This window comes from Panicum virgatum, chromosome 3N (genome assembly GCF_016808335.1).
Source record: "Panicum virgatum strain AP13 chromosome 3N, P.virgatum_v5, whole genome shotgun sequence".
NCBI lineage: Eukaryota > Viridiplantae > Streptophyta > Magnoliopsida > Poales > Poaceae > Panicum > Panicum virgatum.
The window spans coordinates 51091718-51113965 of record NC_053147.1 but is presented as its reverse complement, the minus strand read 5'-3'; the positions used below and the strand labels follow the sequence as shown (position 1 = coordinate 51113965).

At 42.8% G+C, this 22248-nt stretch overlaps 1 protein-coding gene across 1 annotated transcript; it reads left to right on the top strand.

The window, feature by feature from the left end:
* The first annotated feature begins 1129 nt into the window (after positions 1-1129).
* On the top strand, positions 1130-21076 carry LOC120666132. The gene is made up of 3 exons (XM_039945921.1): positions 1130-1457; positions 18015-20076; positions 20345-21076. Exons 1-3 carry the CDS (start codon positions 1198-1200, stop codon positions 20777-20779), a joined length of 2757 nt encoding a protein of 918 aa, XP_039801855.1. The 5' UTR covers positions 1130-1197; the 3' UTR covers positions 20780-21076.
* Positions 21077-22248: the final 1172 nt, after the last annotated feature.

Below are 22248 nucleotides of genomic sequence, written 5' to 3'. Positions count from 1 at the left end.
TCGGCAAAGCCTCTCTTTGCCGAGTGCCAAATAAAATACACTCGGCAAAAAAATTTAGAAAAAAATTTAAAAATACCAAATGGACCTGAAAAATTACCAAAATTTCACGTTAAACAATCCATATTGTCTATTGCTTATATAGGAAGTTTTGAACTCAAACAACAATTTGACCATCAATTTGACTCCAAATCTTATCGGATCCTTCTCAACTCTATGATTCTTCTTCGGTTTTTAAGCACGTACGTGACAAAAGTGTGCGAAACCTCCTCAACTTTTTCCCACAACCTACACATATGATATTATGACATCTTGCCAAATCTCATAATTTTTAGCCTTTGTTTACTATTTTTTATTTTTTAAAAAAAAATCAAAAATTGGTTGTTTGGCGAGTGCCCATCCCTTGGCACTTGGCAAACACCTCTTTGCCGAGTGCCAACCCCTAGGCACTCGGCAAACAACTTTGTTTGCCGAGTGTCTTTTTTTGCCGAGTGTTTTTTCGTTGGCACTTGGCAAATAAATTGTTTGTTGTTTGCCCGAAAAATTGCACTCGGCAAACCCCTTGACACTCGGCGAACTACGGTTTTTCTCGTAGTGAACCAGCGGAAGATCTAGCCATTCACGTTATGGATCCAACTTTAATGGTAAGGATTCGTATAGTATTTCGCAAAAAAAAAAGGATTCGTATAGTAGCCTACCTTTAAAGTAATAGTAAAGAAGAGAAAGAAGAAAGTTAACTGGTCCGAGCATGAGGCTTACGCAAAGCTGTTCTTTCCTATCAGCTTCGCGTCCATCACTATCTCCTATAAATTATAATGTTAAAACCAACAGTATGATTATAGTTTTTATGATGATGTTAGTCTAAGGCATATGCAGTAATATATAGACCGTGAACGAGTTTCTCCAAGTAGTAGATTGATGCTGCTACGAAGTACGAATAGGTGCAAAAAGGAAACAAAATGCTTAAGACAGCACCACACGGATGCCAGCTGTTGATGGCACTAGACAGGCAAAAAGAGAGACACATTCCTTGACAAAAGTGGCAAGCTAAGGATCGTTCGGGGCACCCTAAGGATTAGATATACGCCCTTGTCGTACAAGGTCTTACATGTCTTTGTAATTATATCCCCATCGCTGGATGCCCTTCATGCAGATGCACAAACCTTAAGCTCTCCCTTGGCTCAAACTCGCAAGACAGAGATGGCTGCAGTCACCGCCCCTATGCCAGCACCTAACTCCGGACCTGCGCCATCGCCGGCGAGCGGCGACCATCCATGGGCCGCAGCAGAGAAACGGCTCAACCGCTTAGTCCGCGCTGTTGCTCTCGTGGAGAAGATGGGCAACGGCCTCGGCACGCTGGCCTTCACATGGGCCACCGTCGTCGTGCTCGGTGGGTTCTCCACTGATCTGCGCCAGGATTTTTGGTATGCGACGGCGATTGTCTTCCTGGAGGCTTTCAGGTACCCCACTGTTTGCACGTCATTACGACATTGCTTGAGATCGATTTGTTCGTGGCAATGAATAAATACTATTCAGTTCCAAAATGTAGGTTGTTTTGGTAAATCTATATACAATTTTTCAATGTATCTTGGCATATATCGAGATATATAACAAAATCTACATATCTAGAGTTGCTAAAATGATCTGCAATTTGGAACGAAGGGAGTAAATAACTACCTAGATGCTTTCATCCATGTACGGGTGAATTGTTCTTCTATACATTAGCTTGTTGATTGGTGGGGGTGTTTGATTTGCATTGAGAGATCAGGATCCCGTTTTATATGAAAGATTAGGTGGTCCACATCCCATTATTTTTGGGGGGGGGGGGGGTATGACCATATTTGTCATATTTATGCAAATTATGTGCATACGAGGAATAATGCAACACCTCTATTCTAACGTCGGTTCGGACAGAACAGTGATGGACTATAGCCATGGTTTATATAATGTCAGGTACCTGGGCAAAATTTCATCAAATAGATGGGAAAAAAATAAACTAGGGGTGCAAATGGGTGACCCTTAGGTGCACCTCCTACCCTCTTTAGTTCAAAATTTTATACTAATTTTCCAAATTGAGATATGATTTTGGAGATTTAGTACAAAATTTTGAACTAGGGAGGGTTGGAGGGGCACCTAATGGATACCGATTGGCACCCCTAAAATAAACCATCATTTTACAAGAAAAAAAATATGAAAACATTGTCTGAAAATTTTGGTTTGTATCCCGCAACAATAAATAGCAATAGTTACAGAATCAACAAGTATTTGTAGAAAAATAGAGGAATATTTACTACCTCAACATTTCGAGTCACCCATTGCAACAATGTAATACTATGTACTCACTGTCGAGCCCTTTGAGGGCATACCGCGTACACATAGCACTTTACTTGCACTTTCCTTCTCGTTTGGTATAAAATGGTTATATGAAGGTATAAATTTATTATAAATTTTGTAAGCAAAAATGCATTTCCAAAATTAAACTAAGCTCCAGAAACAAGAAGCCACACAATGACACATGGCAGCATCTGAGCATGCCACATTGCATTATGATATCAGCATGACATCATTAGGAGGTCAGCAGGTGCTGACATCAACACCACCTCTGCTGACATTAATGTTGCCCACTCGGAGGTTAATGGGTCCCACAAGTTAGCTGGGTCCACTGGTCAGTGTCCCTCTCCTCAGTGACAGGTGGTCGCCACACGTCAGTTCCAATCCGGGGCCAAAACAGAGAGAGGCCGATTGGGATAGATTGGCCAGCCCACAAGGAGGCGGCCAATGGTCAAGCAAATAGTGGATTGTCCATGCGTCCAAGGTTGGCCTAGGCGTACGACACGTGTCAGCCTAGGTAGCTGCCTTTGGGGCTCCCATTATGTGTATGCACGAGGTCACGGAGCGTCTAGGATTGGCGCGAGGTTACCTCGTCGTGGTGAGAGCGCGACAAGGCTATGTTGAGGCAAAGGCGCAACCTTTTGGCTGGAATAGGGTGCGCGCCCTCCTCCATAGCTCCCCCTCCTTCTTTTCCCTTCTCTTCTTCTCCCTCGATCCTCAACATTGGTAGAAGAACGGAACAAGGGTAAATCCCGTAGCAGATTAGGGTTTCACTAAGGTGTGCTTGCGGTTTTGTAGGCGGACATGGCTAGGGCAATCCTCCGGTGCCGACATAGATGGTGTTGGTGGCGAGTGGGAGAAGAATGGAGCACGTGGTGTGCATCTCGTGGTCAGGTTTGTGATGTCTAGGGTTCGGAATGCTTGCGGGGTGGCCAATGCAACAAGAACCCCTCCTCGCGTCCTTGTCACTAAGACGAGGAGTTCCAATTGCCGGGCAATTATCCGGCAGTGGAAAAAAGCAGAACAGGGATGCAGTTGGCGCGTTGGTCCCACCAATAGGTGGCACAGTTATTGGGAAGGGATAGGGGAGAGCAGTGGAGCGGCCGAGCATGCTGGCAGTGCAAAGTGGGCCATGCATGCTACACACGCACGTGCAAGGCTAGGCTTCCGTTATTTGGGCCGAGCTAGTTTTGCACTAGGCCGAGGCAGCCTATTGGCTGGCCGGGTTGGCTCTAGTAGTTGGAGCAGTTGTTAGCGGGTTAAGGTTAGCGGGCTAGGTTGGTTTAGGGCTTAGGGTAGTTAGCGGGCTGGGTTTGGGTTTCGGAAAAATTAGACCAGGGTAGTTAGTTTAGTTTGTTTTAGAATTCAAATTTGAATTCACACTTGAAAAACAAAATTTAAATCTAAAATAAAATCCAAATAGTTCACGTTAACATATATTTTATCCTTAATTTAAATTAAAATTTAATTTACTAAAAATTTTACAAAGAGGATGAAGACACTCTTAAATTATTTCTACTTAGTTGCACGTGCACACAAAAATTTTAATATTCACCAAAAATTCATGCACAACATTTTGCAAAAATTATGGTATTGCCATGCCGTGTGTCTCATCCGGAACCACACGTGCTATGTGCCATATCTATAAACACTACTAGAAAATGGGCCATGGGAACCGGTTGGAAATGGCCTTAGGCACCGGTTTTCCAACCGGTTCCCGCCAACCGAGACCAATGGCCTCGCCTTAGGACACCGGGTATTTAACCCGGTGCCTTAGGCACCCATTGGTACCAGTTGGAAAGTCCAACCGGTACCAAAGAGGCTGCCACGCTGACGCAAGGTGGCAGCCCCTTTGGTACCGGTTGGTCTTTCCAACCGGTACCAATGACCTTTTCCTTTTTTTTTCTCAAATCCAGTTTTGTTTGTTATATTTATTACTGTTTATTCTTTTATAATTGCTAAACACACTCAAGCTCTACAGTACTATACATTCATTGGTCATTCGTGTTCGTTTTCAGAGAATATTTGAAACTAACTAAAAGTGAAATGCGAGCATATAATTAAGCTAATTAGATGAACTAATATATTTACAAATTTACAAACATCAAGACATAATGTTTAAAAATATTTACAAATGTACAAGTCATGTTTGTAGTCCAACTACTGGTCCCCTCAGGAGGTAGATGGAACTCCTCTATGGATGTGACCGTCGTGGTAGAACTCGCCTCTTGGATCCAAGATCTCGTTCAAAATGAATTCGGCGAGCTGCTCGCACATGGCGTTGATCCGATCAGTAGACTAACATTCATCCCCTATTTGAGACATCTATCATTTAGAAAAAAAGGATTAACATCATGTGCGTTAGTACAATTATGAAAATATACTAGTGAACTATTTGGACGTACTCTCGTGTCTTCATCAGTAACCTTCCCGCATGGAGTCATGATGTGCAAGTAGTCGCATACATAGTACCCGCACCAATCAGTTCCTTGTCGTTGTCTCGCACACTTAAGGAGAAACAAATAAATTACTCAATTTAGAACAATTTGGGATTATATACTTAACTAGACAAATCTTTATGAATCAACATACCGGATAATCCATGTTAACGTTTAGTTCGGGCCTCCATTGACCACGTCCTTTGTTATTTTTCACAATTTTTTTCCAAATCCTGCGCTCAAAGTTAAGTTTGATATTCAGAAATTGTTATTAACAAAAAAAAGATTTGATTGTGCTAACTGAACTTACCTGTTCAAGGGGTCTATGATACGTTGGATTGCGGACTTTGGATTTCTCATTGAGTCAAAGACTATAAGATTGCCGGTCTCTACGGAAAGTATGAGTAAAATCCAATGATAACTGCGGATATAGATAGGATATATACATACATGCATTAGACGACTTAGTATTTATTTAGTAATATAATAGAGGATTGAGTCAACCAAGACTTACCTAAAGTTGTATGGTATGAATATATAGGATTTGTAATTTTGACTAGTCAATGAATCGTACATATTTTGGCACGTTTCCTTGTAATTTTCGTTGAGCACTTTCTGGTTGACTAGCAAAGGAGACATGAAGCCGATCTGATGGTGCCATCCATGTTTTCGGTTTCTTTGGGTCTCCTGTCTAAATGATACAATAGAAATTTTATAATGCACACATATAATTATGCTCTTGTTAACAAAAAGTATTAATGTAGAGGTAAGTGATACTTACAAAACCCAAATGGTGATGATAGAGGCGTCGAGGGCTTGTCGATGGTAAATGTGATATAAATTTTCGAACTACACCCAGAAGTCCTCCTCCCCGCGGAAGAAATCATGGTCACGATACTTGCTCAAAACATTTTCCAATGGTCCTTCGACATTCGCAGGTACCATCTAAGCAAATTGAACATCTGGATGCCTAGACTTTTCTCCTCTTCCTCAGTGACAAAAGGTTTTCCATGCTGGAATGGAGTAAGAACGGGAGCGACAGGGATTTCTACCTCCACTTGCCCCGTTGCCTCCTCTAGTGTTAATCCAGTTTCAGAAAGAAATATCGCGGCCTGTAGGTCCACCTGGAGTTGTATGTCCATCGGGTGTAGGAGTGGCAACCCTGGCATCCGGAGGGGCTCGAGTCCTTTTTGTTGTGTGCCAAGCTGAGGAATGGTCTTGCCACATTTTTTCTTCAGATTTCTCACCTTGTGTGCTTTTGTCAGAGTATGATCATAGTCCGAAGGTAAGCTTTTCGGTTTTGGTGGGTTGTCTGGGTTTGCGAGAAGCTTTTTCCCTAGTTCTAGAGGCACCTTTTCCCTCAGCGGGGGGACTTTAGGCTTCAATTGTTCTTTTATATATTGAGCAGTCTCCTCTTCCAACTCCTCACCAGTTTTCTCGTAGGTTAATTTTCTTTCGACCATTTTCTGCTTCTTCTTTGAGGGTCCAGCTGCTGGGAGGCCGGATGCTGTCTTTTTCTTTCCTTTTTCTGTGTCAGGAGGAGTTGGAGTACTCGTGGCCCTTTGCGCCGGCGGAGACGGTGATGAAGGAGGTGGTTGTGGGGACGGCGGTGTGGGAGACCGCGGAGACTGGCGATCGGTCTGCACAGGAGCCGTTGTGCTTGCAGTAAGTTTGATATCGGCCTTGCGCCATAGAACGACCCCGTGCAGTGCGTCTCCCAATGTCTTCTCTCCATCCCCTCCAACGAAGTCGAGCTCAAGATCCTCATTGTTTCCAACTATCTGCTCGACTGGGACGGAGGTGTAGCCAGGGGGTATCGGCCTTCCATGAATTGTAGTAGAAGGATTCAGGTGCAGGGCTGACTCGTATGCGACATGAATGGATATATTTCTTGCTCGCACATGAAGCTCGCACGGTGTCAGCATGGTGACATCGTCCACTGGATACCTCTGGTCATCTACCGCCGTTGGCTCAATCTGGGGTTGCTGTTCCGCTTGTACGTCGGGCGCCGCTGTGGATGCACAGCTGCTGCGTCGCTGAGAGACCGGGCTTATCACAACATTCGGGTGCGACCCAGCAGTGCCCCTTTGGTTCAGAGTTAGCTGCACTGCCTTATTTACCCTGGCGTCCATCTGAGATTCCAAGGACGCAACCTTCCTTATCATCTCTTCTTGCATGGCACGAAGTTTCTCTTCCTGTTCGGCTTTGCTCTTTCGGTGAGTCTTGTAAGAGGAATCTCCGGCCCAAGCAACTTTCCACGGGACCACGCCGATGCTGCGGGCTCCTCCAGGGTGTTCCGGATTCTTTAATGCCCTTGTCAGCTCATCATTCTCCCTTTGAGGATGGAATGTTCCTTGTTGGGTCTCATCTATTGCAGCGACTAGATCGCGGGACACTTCTTGCATATGCTCGGGCACAACCAAATTTCCATCCAACTGGTTTAGTGTCACGCCATTAGTAAATAACCACCACTTGGATCTATCCGGCCAATCCCAAGTTGTCGGCCTGATGCCTCTATCCATAAGGTCCTGCTCCATCTTCTGCCATTTTTTTATTGACTTCTTGTACCCGGCAGCCCCAAGGTGGTGGATGTACTTCTTATTTGCTGCATTTACCTTGGCCTGTTTAGATTTTTCTTGGGATTCCTCTGATAGTTTGTATTGTTTGAACTCCTCCCAGTATGGTTTAACCTGAGGAAGATCTTCCCAGTTCGGCTCCTTATCCTTCTTGATGTAATTGATGTACAACTTCTTCTTGAAAGTTGCAAAGGCACATTTCTTCACAAGTTCTTGGTTAACTCCTTCAGAAAGAGTGAACATATCCTTGAGTTCTGCCCATAGCATTTCCTTCTGATGTGCAGGCATGGTGTGTTGCTGTTCTTCGGGTTTGCCCATTTTCATTAGTCTTGTGGTGATCGGAATTCTTGCCTGAATAATTACCCCACATTGGTTGACAAATTTTGTGCTAGCAGCCACTGGAGCCCTTGAACAGCCCTTTGCGTCCACTTCTGTGACGACCTGTCTTCCCTCCATTTTCGTGGTTGTCCGGCGTCTCCCTTTTAACTGACTGAACAAAGTCAATGCGGAGGTCGACTAAATTACAAAAAAGATATGTTAATTGCAAAACTAATCTACTGAAGTCATCATGCATATAGTTTCAAGATTCGTACTGGAACATGCTGCTGTTGATTGGGCGGCGGCACAAAGTCATCTTCTTCTTCATTGGCATCTCCAGACATATTCAGGAACGAATCAGCTGTCCGAGCATCTTCTTCATCGATTGGCTGGGTGGTGTTGGCCCTCGTATCTTCGTTTATTGCGTCCAACATGTATTGCTTGGCGACCTCGTCATCACGGAAGGGGTCCATCCTTAACTAAAACCGTAAAAATGTGTTAGAGTATGTGTCCATGAGTTACAGAAATACACGAGTTACATGATAAATACATGAGTTATATGCACGATGCACGATGCAAGGATCGCGTGAGCGCAAGAATCACTAAAATCGGAGTCAAAATGTGAAAGATATGGCTAAAACAAGATTCTAGGGACTTATTTGCAAGAAAAATCTAGAAAGGGCCTCTTTGGAATTTCTTTTGAACTAGGAATGACTGCGGGTTAATTTTGAAGAAACTCAGGGTCTCTTTAGAAAAAGCGCCGGGGCGGCTCTGGTTCGGCTAGGATCTAACAGATGCACGATGCAAGGATCGCGTGAGCGCAAGAATCGCAAAAATCAGAGTCAAAATGTGAAAGATATGGCTAAAACAAGATTCTAGAGACTTATTTGCAAGAAAAATCTAGAAAGGGCCTCTCTGGAATTTCTTTTGAACTAGGAAGGACTGCGGGTTAATTTTGAAGAAACTCAGGGTCTCTTTAGCAAAAGCGCCGGGGCGGCTCTGGTTCGGCTCGGATCTAACAGATGCACGAAGCAAGGATCGTGTGAGCGCAAGAATTGCTAAAATCGGAGTCAAAATGTGAAAGATATCTAAAACAAGATTCTAGGAACTTATTTGCAAGAAAGGTCTAGAAAGGGCCTCTCTGAAATTTCTTTTGAACTAGGAAGGACCGCGGGTTAATTTTGAAGAAACTCAGGGTCTCTTTAGTAAAAGTGCCGGGGCGGCTCTGGTTCGGCTCGGATCTACAGATGCACGATGCAAGGATCGCGTGAGCGCAAGAATCGCTAAAATCGGAGTCAAAATGTGAAAGATATGGCTAAAACAAGATTCTAGGGACTTATTTGCAAGAAAAATCTATAAAGGGCCTATCTGGAATTTCTTTTGAATTAGGAAGGACTGCAGGTTAATTTTGAAGAAGCTCAGGGTCTCTTTAGCAAAAGCACATGCTCGGCGGTGTGTATGTGTGTGTGTGTGTGTGCGTGTGTGTGAGCGAGAGACCGAGCGTCGGTGAGGAGACGACGAGAGAGCGTCGGTGGGGAGACAGCGAGAGAGCGTCGGGGACAAGGAGACAACGGGAGTTAGCGAGAGACCGATTGCCGTTAAGAAGTCGTTAAGAAGGAGAGAGCATCGTGTTTGATTTCATAATTAAGAATGAAGAATTCATAATACATAAATACATGAGTTACAGAAATACACAAGTTACATGATAAATACATGAGTTATAGAAATACATGATAAATACATAAATACAAGCAATATTCACTCTCTATTTAAATACATGATTAAATAAAGTCTCTCTAATAACTAAATTCTATAACTAAATTATACACTATAAATAATGAAAACATTGTACACTATACATAAGACTAATAATAGAAATTCTCTCTAATAACTAAATTGTACACTTGTAACTAAATTGTCTCTTTAATATTTTAAAAAAATGAGGTAAAGTCCATTAATGGGTTTAGAAAAAATTATCTAAAGCTAACTACACTTTATAGAGCTCATGTCTCAAAGCTCATAAGGAGAACAATTTTAGAACTTAAGTATAAAATAGCAGTTATGAATTTAATAAGGAAAATTGTAGATACAAGATTAAATCTAAAAAATTAAATTTACCACAGTGATGACCAAGTTTTATATTTCTATCATGTAGTACTGGACTTAAGAAGACTAACAAAATTGATTTAACTCAATTTGGAGCCCTACATTTTGTACTGTGATTTTTGCAAGGAAACGAAGAAATAAAAACAAACTTCTCCTTTTCTTTTACACTGCCGGTCACTTACATGTGGGTCCCGCTGACTCTGGGCCCCACCGGACAGCGAGACAGGGACAGGGGAACGGGGAGGATGACGACGGCGACGGCGGAACTCGCTCTCGGCGAGGTCTCTGGCAAAACCAACGGCAACACTCGACTCCTCTCTTCACCGCGAACTCGACGAGCTACAAAACCCTAAGCTGGACTGACAAGACGGAGCTCGTCGGCGACAATGGCGGCACGGCAGCGCGGTTCGACGGCGACCACGTGGGTCTAAGCGACGGCGAGCCAAACCAGCTAGTGCATCACGTTCAGAGTCGCGAGGCGAAGCTATTCCCCCCGAATCGCGGCCGGATTAGGGTTCCGGCGAGGCTTGGCCATGCGCGGCTGCTCGGCGGCAAGTCCGCAGCGGTGGCATTGCCGCGTTCCGAGATGAGGTGACCGGTGCGGCTCGATTCGTCCTAAGCCGAGCAACTAGAGCTCCTACACTGCTCGAAACACCCGGCGACGACGGAGACAACGCGGAGGCACGGGAGGTCCTCGCGAGCTCGAGGTCGCGGCCATGGCGGATGCGCGAACCGCAGCGAGGTGAGGTGGAAACGGGACGTCGAGGCGAAGCGCGAAGCGATGCGCGGGCTCGGACGGGGTCGGTGGCGCGCAGGGGATGGCCCGCCGGCGGCGCACAGGGGACGGGGCTGCGGCGGTGCGCAGGGGACAGGGGGGCGTGATGGGGCGGTGGTCGAGAAGTGCACAAGGGTGTCGAGGCAGACGGGTTGCGCGATGGCGTGGCCGAATGGTGGGAGCGGACGGGCCGGGCGGCAACGGAGGTCGAGCGGCGGAGGGCGGCAGTGAGTGGAGGAAGAAGGAGAGGGCCGGTGCTTTTATGGTGGAAGCCTTTGGCACCGGGTGATAAAGTCACCCGATACCTAAGGCAGCCTTAGGTACCGGTTGGGTATCCAACCGATGCCTAAGGAAAGCCTTAGGTACCGGGTGACCTCCCACCCGGTACCTTAGGTGACCAACGGGCGGGATCTGAAATTCCCCATTGGCACCGGGTGGGGAACGAAAACCGGTGTCTTAGAGTCTTTGAAATTTATTTTTCTAGATTTCTGGCGGGATGACATCTGAAATCCCTCGATAGCTCAATGGTAACTCTGTGTAATTTGTGCGCTGTGGCCACGGTTCGAACCCGCACCCAACCCCTTTTTTTTCCGAATTGCCTGCCTTAGGTACCAGTTGACAATTCTAACCGGTACCTACGGCTTTCTTTTAATAAATGCACAATAATTCTAATTACTACATGATAAATCATTTAGATGCATAACTAATTATTTTAATTGCATAATAAATCATTTAGATGCATAACTAATTATTTTAATTGCATAATAAATCAAATAATTACATAATAAATCATTTAAATGCACAATAATTCTAATTACTACATAATAAATCATTTAGATGCATAACTAATTATTTTAATTGCATAATAAATCAAATAATTGCATAATAAATCATTTAAATGGACAATAATTCTAATTACTACATAATAAATCATTTAGATGCATAACTAATTATTTTAATTGCATAATAAATCAAATAATTGCATAATAAATCATTTAAATGCACAATAATTCTAATTACTACATAATAAATCATTTAGGTGCATAACTAATTATTTTAATTGCATAATAAATTAAATAATTGCATAATAAATCAAATAATTGTCCAATAAATCAATTCATTGCATAAGAAATCTAATAATGTTCACAGAAAATATTACAAGACATAATCATTCAACTAAGAGAATATTAACGATGGTTCGCTTTACAATCGTCCCTTCATTATGATCATGACGTGCGTACGGAGCCTCCTCTTCGGCTAAAAGAATACTTGTGTCAACCTCCACTGCGAACGGAGTCATATCTTCAACCTTATTGTATTCTTCTTCATCTGTGACATCGTCGACTCCCACAATTTTCCTTTTTCCTGCCAGGACAATATGGCGCTTTGGCTCATCTCTGGCACCTACAAAACTTGATTTATTCCTGTACTTGTCCTTTCTCGGTTTGCTAGACATGACCTGCACATAGAAAACTTGAGTGACATCTTTAGCTAGGATGAATGGTTCGTCTCGATAGCCAAGCTCTTTGAGGTCTACCGTTGTCATTCCGTACGCATCGATATCGACACCTTTTCCTGTGAGTTTAACCCATTGACAACGAAATAAAGGTATTTTCAACGGCACATAGTCGAGTTCCCAGATCTCTTCAATGTAACCAAAATATGAGTTCGTTTGGCCACTAGAGTCGGTAGCATATATACGAACACCACTATTTTGATTGGTGCTCTTGTTATCTTGGGCTCTTGTATAAAATGTGTAACCATTAATTTCATATCCTTAGTACATCAATATTAAATTTGCCGGACCCCTGGCCAGCCAAGCTAGCTGCTCATGAATTTGATCGTTAGCCATGACTTCCTTCTGCAACCAGGTGGTGAATGTATCGTTATGATGTTTTGTAATCCATGTCTCAGACTTCAAAAGGGTATATGCTTCGCACAATTTGCATGTGCTCCTCCATGTATGTAGCCACCAAGGCTGATTGTTGCAGAACTGTGAGATGTGCTTTGCTCAACGTGGCATGATCTGTGGCATTTACTGATTTTCTTCCAAGTGTGCCCTTTCCAATCAGCCGCCCCTCATGACGTGATACTAGAATTCCAATTGGGTAGAGTTCTTCCACATAGTCAACACAAAACTCAATGACCTCCTCTGTGACGTAACCCTTCGCAATGCTTCCTTCTGGACGAGCCTGATTACGAACGTATTTCTTTAGGACTGCAAAGTATCGTTCAAAAGGGAACATATTATGAAGGAAAACAGGACCGAGAATACCAATCCCTTTGACCAGGTGAACTAGAAGATGCGTCATAATATTGAAGAATGATGGAGGAAATATCATTTCAAGACTGACCAAACTTTGGACAACATCCTCTTGTAGCCTGCTTAAACTCGATGGATCGATTGCCTTCTAAGAAATTGTGTTGAGAAAGGCGCATAGCTTTATGATTGTTGCTCGAACATTAGCTCGTATAATACCTCTAAGTGCAACTGGAATCAATTGCGTCATCAACACGTGACAGTCATGGGACTTTACGTGTGCGAATTTCTTCTCTTTCAAGTTCAGTAGCCTCTTTATATTTGAAGAGTAGCCTGATGGGACCTTGATACTATTCAAACAGTCGAACATACTTTGCTTCTCTTTCTTACTAAGAGTGTAGCACGCAGGACCTAGATAATGACGTCCTTTATCCCCTTTTTCTAGATGTAGGGCGGCCCGTTGTTTCATACATTGAAGATCTTGCCGCGCTTCCAATGTATCCTTTGCCTTACCGTAGACACCAAGGAAACCTAGAAGGTTCACACAAAGATTTTTTGTTAGGTGCATCACATCAATTGCGTGGCGGACGTCTAAGACTTCCCAATAAGGTAACTCCCAAAAAATACTCTTCTTCTTCCACATAGGTGCACGTCCGTCATCACTCTGCACTGATTTGCTGCTGGGTCCTTTTCCGAATACTACTTTTATATCTTTGACCATTTCAAATACCATTTTCCCACAATGGTGCCTAGGCTTGGTACGATGATCTGCCTTTCCATTGTAGTGAGCATACCTCCTCCTTAATGGGTTCTTGATCGGAAGAAATCGACGATGACCCATATACACGATCTTCCTACAGTGCTTGAGGTATATGTTGTCGGTTTCTTCTAAACAATGGGCGCATGCCCTATAACCCTTATTGGATTGTCCAGAGAGGTTACTTAGTGCTGGCCAATCGTTGGTGGTTACGAAAAGCAATGCACAAAGGTTAAAATGATCCTCTGCGTGCGCATCCCACATACAAACACCCTCCTCTTTCCACAACAATAGAAGATCCTCAGTCAGTGGTTTCAGATACACATCTATATCGTTACCGGGTTGCTTCGGGCTGGGGATAAGCACCGGCATCATAATGAATTTCCGCTTCATACACAACCAGGGAGGAAGGTTGTATATACAGAGTGTCACAGACCAGGTACTATGGCCACTGCTCTGCTCACCGAAAGGATTCATGCCATCCGTACTTAAGCCGAATCTTATATTCCTCGCATCATTTGCAAATGTTGGGAATGTTCTGTCCACTTTTCTCCACTGCGACCCATCAGCGGGGTGTCTCAACATATTGTCTTGCTTACGTTCTTTTTTGTGCCATCGCATCAATTTAGCATTCGTTTTGTTCATGAACAAATGTTTCAGACGTGGTATTAGAAGAAAATATCACATCACCTTGGCAGGCACCCTCTTCTTGACACGCATCCCCTCAACGTCGCCTAGATCATCTCGAGGGATCTTATACCGGCATGCGTTGCATACAGGGCATGAATCAAAATTTTCATACTCACCTCGATATAGGATGCAGTCATTAGGACAAGCATGTATCTTCTGTGCCTCTAATCCTAAAGGACAAACAACTTTTTTTGCCTCATATGTTGTCTCCGGCAAGGTGTTACCCTCAGGGAGTAAGTTTTTTATAAGTTTCAGCAACCATCGAATCCCTTGTCAGATAAACCATTTGATGCCTTCCATTGCAATAATTCCAATGTGGTACCCAATTTCTTTTGGTCTTGTTTGCAATCAGGGTACAACAATGTTCTGTAGTCCTCCAACATACGCTTCAGATCTCTCGTTTCCTTTTCTGTTTCGCAACCTTCCTCAGCTTCGCGCAGCATCTGACCAAGATCATCTTTTACAACGTATCCTTCAGTATCTTCTTCAGGCTCACCCATTGCAGTGTCATTGAAAAAGAAATTATAATTGGCTGCAAAGTTAGAAATCCTGTCCTCTTCTTCTACATTATTATCCAGCACAATTCCTCTTTCGCCATGCTTGGTCCAAACATAGTAGTTCGGCATGAAACCACTATTGAACAAGTGACTATGGATGGTTCTTGATGATGAGTAATCCTTCCCATTCTTACAAAATTTGCATGGGCAACGAACGAAACCGCCATATTTGTGTTTCTCGACCGCTTCTATGAATTCATGCACGCCATCCATGAACTCCTTTGAATGCCGGTCGGCCATGTACATCCATTGCCGACTCATCTGGGTCCACAATACATTTATATACATTATTGTACTATACAAATAGTTCATTCATACTACCAATTTATAACAATACATTTATATAATTGATAATGCATATAACTATAATAAATAGATACTATTCACTTATCAAATAAATTGATAAAACATATAAATACAATAATTTGATAGTATTCAAATATCAAATAAATTGATAACGCATATAACTACAATAAGATGCTACAAATAAAAATAATTATCACATGTATAAACTAAATCAAGTAATAACTGTTTCTAAAAATTAATTGCTAAGTTATAAAGAAAAATAACTAACCTTTTTTAAAAAAAAATCAAAAATTCCCCTCCCCTCACCTCACTCAGCTGCCATGAATTGTGAGTTCACGGCAGCTTGAGGGGGGAGGGGCTGGGGTATTTATAGGCTCGGGCCAAAGGCACCGGTTGGTTTCAATGACCCGGTGCTAAATTTTGTTCAATAGCACCAGGTCAAGGCACCAACCGGTGCCTTAGGCCCGAGCTTCTGGTAGCTGCCACGTTTCATCACCATAGGAACCGGTTATTACTATCAACCGGTGCCTATAGCGCCGCCTTCATTTGGTATCGGGTGGTGGTTCAAACCGGTGTCTATGCTGACGCATTGGAACCTGTTGGAACCACCACCCGGTGCCAACTGTCCTCCACTAGGTTGGTTCAAGGCCAAAGGTACCAGCTGCTGTTGCAGCCGGTACCGATGGTACCCATCGGTACCGGCTGCAACAACAGCTGGTACCTTTGGTCTGGACCGATGGCCCGTTTTCTAGTAGTGAAATATCCCCTTTTAGTGCACGGCCATACTTCTATTGTTACTGCCATATATCATGTCATATGTCACATCCTGTCCCACACGCTATATGCTCACACACTGACCATACCGCAACCGCGAGGGTCACGTCTAAATACCACTTGTAACACACCATCCTCCAAAGTCGAAATGTCGAGCCCTTCCGAGGGGCATATGCCTATGTACGAATAGAATACTACTTTTGTTCTTACTTCATGTAAAATGGTTAACTAAAGGTGCTATAGTTGAAGGATAAAGATTTAAAAATTGGCTCTACCCTTGCGTAGACATATGCATAGAGCAATATCCAAATTCGGTTGAGTGTCACAAATAAGCAAAAATACTATGTGCAACGAAGGAAACAAACTATAACCAACAACAAGCATCATTATGAGTCTTGATATTGAACTTATTTTGGCCTAATGTTGCGTGCTGAAATTTAAATGTCATGATAAGGATTAGACATTGTAAAGTGCATCCATCCTCAAAATCTCAAGGACCAATTGCAAAAAAAGAAGAACGGAAAAGAAACCAACAGATCCTAGTTGTAATGACTGTACATACCGAACTTACCGAATGTGGCTCGGCATCTGCAGAAAAAGCTATTTCTATCAAGAGATGAGCAACCAACCATCCAAAACACATTTGTACAATCATTATGTGCTTAAAACCAACGGTGCTAAGCTATTTATATAGTTGGTTCATGAAACAATCCAATGGTACAGATCTTATTTATACCGTCGGTTCATACTGCAACCTCATTGTAGAGTAACTCGAAGATCATAATGTCACCTGAGCCATTAATTAGACTACATTTTCGTACAATATCATCATATGAATCAAGAAGTTACACAATAATTTATCAAAAGCATCAATTTCTTACATAGTTCAGAATTTACACATAATTTATCACAAGCATCAAGGTATATACGTAGTTAATTGCAAACATTATACTGCATCATCATTAGAGTCGCACAAGTTTCAATTTCACTGAAAGGTCTTATTGCATTTGTCCCTAATATTATCTAGCTAGTCTGCATGCATGGTTGACATCAATAATAGCAAACCCAAAGCATCTCTACATGGATTATGCATTGATGAGTGCACGATCTCACGCATGGAATGGAACTTCCAAAAAATGTCCACAGATGGATAAGATGTATATGTAGATCAATTGAAATTTATGTAAGCATGATACAAGTCTTGCTTAAATGAACTCTACCATTATTAGCAAACCTTTTGCATTGTGTACCATATATAGCCGCATCATGGCATATGAAGAAGTTAACCCGAGCTAAGGTGCATAGGCTTTTCATTGCTCCCTAAAAGTCATAAAAATAAAGGCCTTGAACTTGAAGACAAAATTGTTGTAATATGCTCCAATGAAACTATAGAGTAGAATCACGGATCAACAAATGCGTCAAGTTTATGTTGCCACAAAAGCATTGGTAGTCAGTGATGTCACATCCACATTATGCTCTCATTTGTTTGGTTTCAAATAGCTATAGTCAAGTAAACGGAATCCCCTGATGCTTAGCACGCTCCAGTGCCGCTGCCACCATGGTTTTTTCCACCACATAGTTGTTAGACAAATGAGAAGCTATTCATGATAGGGTCGGGGTGGCACCAATTGAGGAGAAACTTACCAAACATCGGTTGAGATGGTTTGGACATGTCCAACGGAGGCCTCCTGAGGCGACGGTGCGTAGTGGGTTTCTAGAGCGGGTCAATAATGTGCCTGAACCGTCTTTTATCAATAATGTGCTTTGGATAGGAGCGCTTGGAGACTAGCTATCAATGTGCCTGAACCGTCTTTTATCAATGTATCTAAGAATGATGATTCCTCTTGCTTCTTAGAGGACCCTACTTCCAATAGGTTTGCAACGGACTGTGTCATTGAAGTTGACTGGGGTTTGCTAGATGAGAATATTAATAATCACAAACTGTTCCCAATTTCCTCATTTACACTAACAACCAATGTTACAAAATTGTTGAAGATGTTCAGATGACGAATTGTATGTCTTCTGGCATGGCCATAAGAACATAGCACTTCATGTGCATTTTAGATAGTGGCATAGTGTGATCCTTTTTTCTTTGAGCTCAAGTTGCCATCCATGTTTGTTGTGTGTAGGGTGTTTAGCCGTGAAAGCAGATCGGATGATCAATTGTTATTCAAGACAACAGGTGGTGTCAAACTGAAAAGAGTGGTACTAGGTAGTGGGGTACTGTACTATCTGAATGCAGTGATTGTGGTGGTATGCTTCTCCAATGCCCTAGTAATTATCACCAATCATTACTTTCCATTGGGACCAAACAAAACCCTGGCACTAGCAGCATTACTGGCGCTAGTGAGCAAGTTGGAGTTTTCCACATACATTGAAGGCGTGAGCAGCTCAGGGCGCAATAATGTATTTGCTACTGTTTTCTTTCGCTGTATCCCCATAGTTGCACTCGTTCTATTAGCTGTTGGTATAATATACTTGGGAGATCTCCAGCCAGGAAATGCACTGTTGCCACTGATGCCACTTTTTGCTTCTTGGATAGTATACAACCTACTAGTGCTTAGCCTCCAACACTATGAACAAAAATTTGTTCAGGTGACGAAGATGTTGTGCACTGTAATTTTCCCACTCTGGGTGGCCATATCTCTTGTTGTAGCATTCAAAACTTTGGGTCTCTTGATACTATTATCCACAGCACTGCTTGGAAACATCCAGATTCCAGTGGCTATTGCACGTATTGTGCTATCGTCGATGCGCCTTTTCAAGGTTAACGGCCATCACCAAGGAAGCAGTAATGAACACCTTATCCCAGCACTAAAGATATTCTACATCATGGTGTTCTTTCAAGGTATATCATACATTATGGCATGCATGTTGGAGACAGCATTTTCTTTCTTGTTTAGAAGATTACTGGCCAAGGCATGTGGACTCGGCGAAGAGCCAGAAATGAAGTCTATCAACCTTTACTATGAGCATGCTTATGACAAGTGCATGCAAGATGGCGTCCTCTCTCAGGAGGATATGAAGCTTGTCAGGTTTGCGGTTGATTCCCTGAGCTCCAACTCCCACGCCCAGAACCTCGCAGCTGTCCGAATTCTGTACTCCCTTCTGAAGAAAACAGAAACTACAAGAAGCAACACTGGATTACTTGTCTCAGAAGTCACAACAAGCAAGAACTCGGTTGGCACCTTGATCAGCATGTTGGGTTGGACAGAGCCAGAAGACCAAGGTATAAGGTTGTTTGCTGCTGAGGTCATCGCCAAGATGGCTGGTAATCTTAGGATTGTTGGCATCCCTGGAACAGTGCAAATGGTGTCTTCTCTCCTTGATTATGATGCTCGAGCTTCAGAAGTGTGCATCAATATGGAGGTACCTGGTTATCTGTCACCATCAAGAATACAGGCTCTCCCAGTACAAGTAACAGGAAACAATGTACTGGACACCCCAAAAAACTTCTTGCAGTGCATGAAGAATCTGATTTCAATCCCAAAAGAAGATGAGGAATTTTGGATGGCCAAGGATTCGTTCCCTTCTCAGGCACTGGAAATTCTTGAAAAACTGGCTCATGATCTTGACAATTGTGCTGAAATCAGCAGGGCAACAGGACTCATTGCAAAGATCATAGGGTTCATGAGCTACACCATAGACACTACAAACATCCCTGGGCCACAGAAACAGTTATGGACTACTTCATCCTTGAAATTGATCATCAAGCTTGCAAGCACCAATGGGGAAATTGGTATGGTACTCCAGCAGAAAATCTCAGAGCAACCCTTCCTGCTAAGTAACCTTGCTGAGATATTGGAGGACAGCTGCAGTAGCCAGTACCAATTGGAGCTAGTTATGGGTATCATTGCCAAACTTGCAGTCGACATGGAAGCAAGACAGGAGATTGGCTCATACCAAGTGTTCATCACTAAGTTGGTGAATGCATTTCTTGGTCGAGATCAACCATCATCAATGCGAAAAGTGGCAGGGGAAGCATTGTCAATGCTGTCAATGGGGAATGCTAAAAATTTCTCTGCTATCTTGGAGGCAATAGGGCCCAACTTTATTGATATGAAAGATATGCTCATGTTTGATGAGTACACATATGTTACAGCAAGTTTGCTGCAAAATGTGTGCGCTCTCTCCCAAGAGAAGCTAAGCCAATTAGGATCCAGCAAGCACCTCTCATCTTTGTTGCCAGTGGTGAGTCTTTGAGATATCTTTATAAAGAAATTCTAATTTCCTGTTGTCAATTTGTTTTAATCAATTTTGCAGTCGTGACAATAATTTGAATCTCCACATGCAAACCAGAGCAGGGTTTGTCTTGTATTAGAGGTCATGTCTATCTGCTACTTGTGTTCTGAAGCTATTTGATGGACAGTGATAAGTAGGCACAACTATATAAATATATAACGATGAATATTGACTTGAAACAATTAATAAAGAAAAAACTGGTTTATCAATGCTGTAGGTTTTCGCAAAAATGATGAATCGCGAGCTCGAGGGCAAGAAACTGGAGGCTCTGATCAGCTTGGCTTCACAGATCTGTAAGGTCTTCCCTCAATGCTTTGCACAAGAGCTGGAGTCTGGATTAGCTGACATTGTCCAAAAGTTGGTGGCTACACTCAACTCCAGTAAGAAACCGAGTCTTGAATATCCAAGGATGAGAAGGGTCATTATTGAGATGACAATATGCATATTGGAATCATGTCCTCACTATGCAACCGTTTTCCGAGAAAAAGGTATGCTGGCCGCACTGTTCATGGTGGAGAGGACCCCATCTAAAGTGGAGAAGTATAGGCTCTTCTCTGGTCATGTAGGGGTGGTTCCAGAGAGCGGCTTACCTCTCCTTACCCTAGTGGCTAGAGCAAAAGAGTTGGTTGCTTCTACAACACCAAGTCCATGAACTCAATTAGGAAGACAGGCATGATTCATCATCGTCACCACACTGTCCATATCAATATATTGATGGCACATGAATGTAAGTCGGGGGTATATTATTATGGATACTATCTAATATGTGATTTGTTGGGGGTATATTATTAGGGTGGTGTCTGCAATATGTTCTGTTGTTTGGTTAAGAATCGTGTCAGATTATTGTAAATGTAAAATCTGTCATGTGGCTCTTCTTGAAACAGGGCACATTGATTTCACTTCATATGCACTTTATATGTTCTGAGTGTTTCCTTGCTATTTGAACCTACCTTTTGTTTCTTTGAGATGAGGCCAGCATTCATTATTTGTAATTCCAATATTTATTTTAGCATGATTACAATGCATGGACAAAACTCTCTGAGAATTCGAAATATTTCGATGGCACATTATTTTGAAAAGGTTAGCTGCTGAAAATTCAGAAGGATAAGCCGCTGAAGGAGAAGATGATGAGACCCTGATTTAGGAAGATTGTGTTAACCATGACCAGATCCAATGACCAATGTGTAGTTTACCTGTGTGCCATTTTTCTCTGCGTTTTGCACCTGCCAGCGAGACACTTCTCCTATGAGTTTATCAGCAGCTGGCACGTTAATGTGCACTTTCCTGTGCATTTCTGTGCCAATTAACAGGGTGTTAATGTCTAATTTCTCTGTTTGTTAGTACATCATAACTGTCCAACGAAACCGTTCCCCACAAATATATTTCTGTTTCCAATAGTGACTACTGCCTACTGGTCCAGAAAAAAGAGTGATTGGAGCGAGAGCTGAGGAAATAGCAACTGCCGCGCATATCTGCTCTGGTTTGCAATGACATCAGAAAGTACTGTTTGTCCTTCGCTATCAGCTATGGTTTGCAATGCATGGCAAAATCCATGCTGGTTTCACTGCATTAATGACAATATATGTTAGTACTTAGGCATGTGCAAATTAGATGTTGGGGATGCGCCTTAGGTTTGCAAGGGATAGGCACACCTTTGTGTACAAAAGAGGCTCAAAGTAGTGGTTTAAGGGCTGGTTTGTGAGGTCTAGGGACCTATTTACAGCATCTAAGAACATGTTCGTAAATTTTAGGGACCTTCTTGTAATATTTGACCCCACCAATGGAATAAACACAAACAACCACCTCCTTCTCCCTATAAATAGCCCCTCATGGGTTGGAGGTGGGACTTTTAGCCTCTTGCTTACTTGCTCACTTAGCTTGCTCTCTCCTCACTCTATCTCATCTCTCGTCTGTTCGGGGGAAAAACCCCAACAGCTGGCGCCCACCGTGCTCGGCACGTCTTATTTTTCCTTTAGAGATATGATGATATTGAGGTGGAGTGAAGTTTAGTGCGCCTGAGCAATTCAATATTTGCCAAAAAAAAAACCATCGTGCAACATCACCCATGCCAACTACAGCCATAATGATCGAAGGTGCCTTATTAGCAACTTGGCAATAACC

Excerpts from the sequence above, each read along its gene's own strand:
- LOC120666132 (XM_039945921.1), top strand. The coding sequence starts at position 1,198 with ATGGCTGCAGTCACCGCCCCTATGCCAGCACCTAACTCCGGACCTGCG. Across the intron at positions 1,458-18,014 it reads GTCTTCCTGGAGGCTTTCAG|GGTGTTTAGCCGTGAAAGCA; the intron begins GTACCCCACTGT and ends TGTTGTGTGTAG. Across the intron at positions 20,077-20,344 it reads TCTCATCTTTGTTGCCAGTG|GTTTTCGCAAAAATGATGAA; the intron begins GTGAGTCTTTGA and ends TCAATGCTGTAG.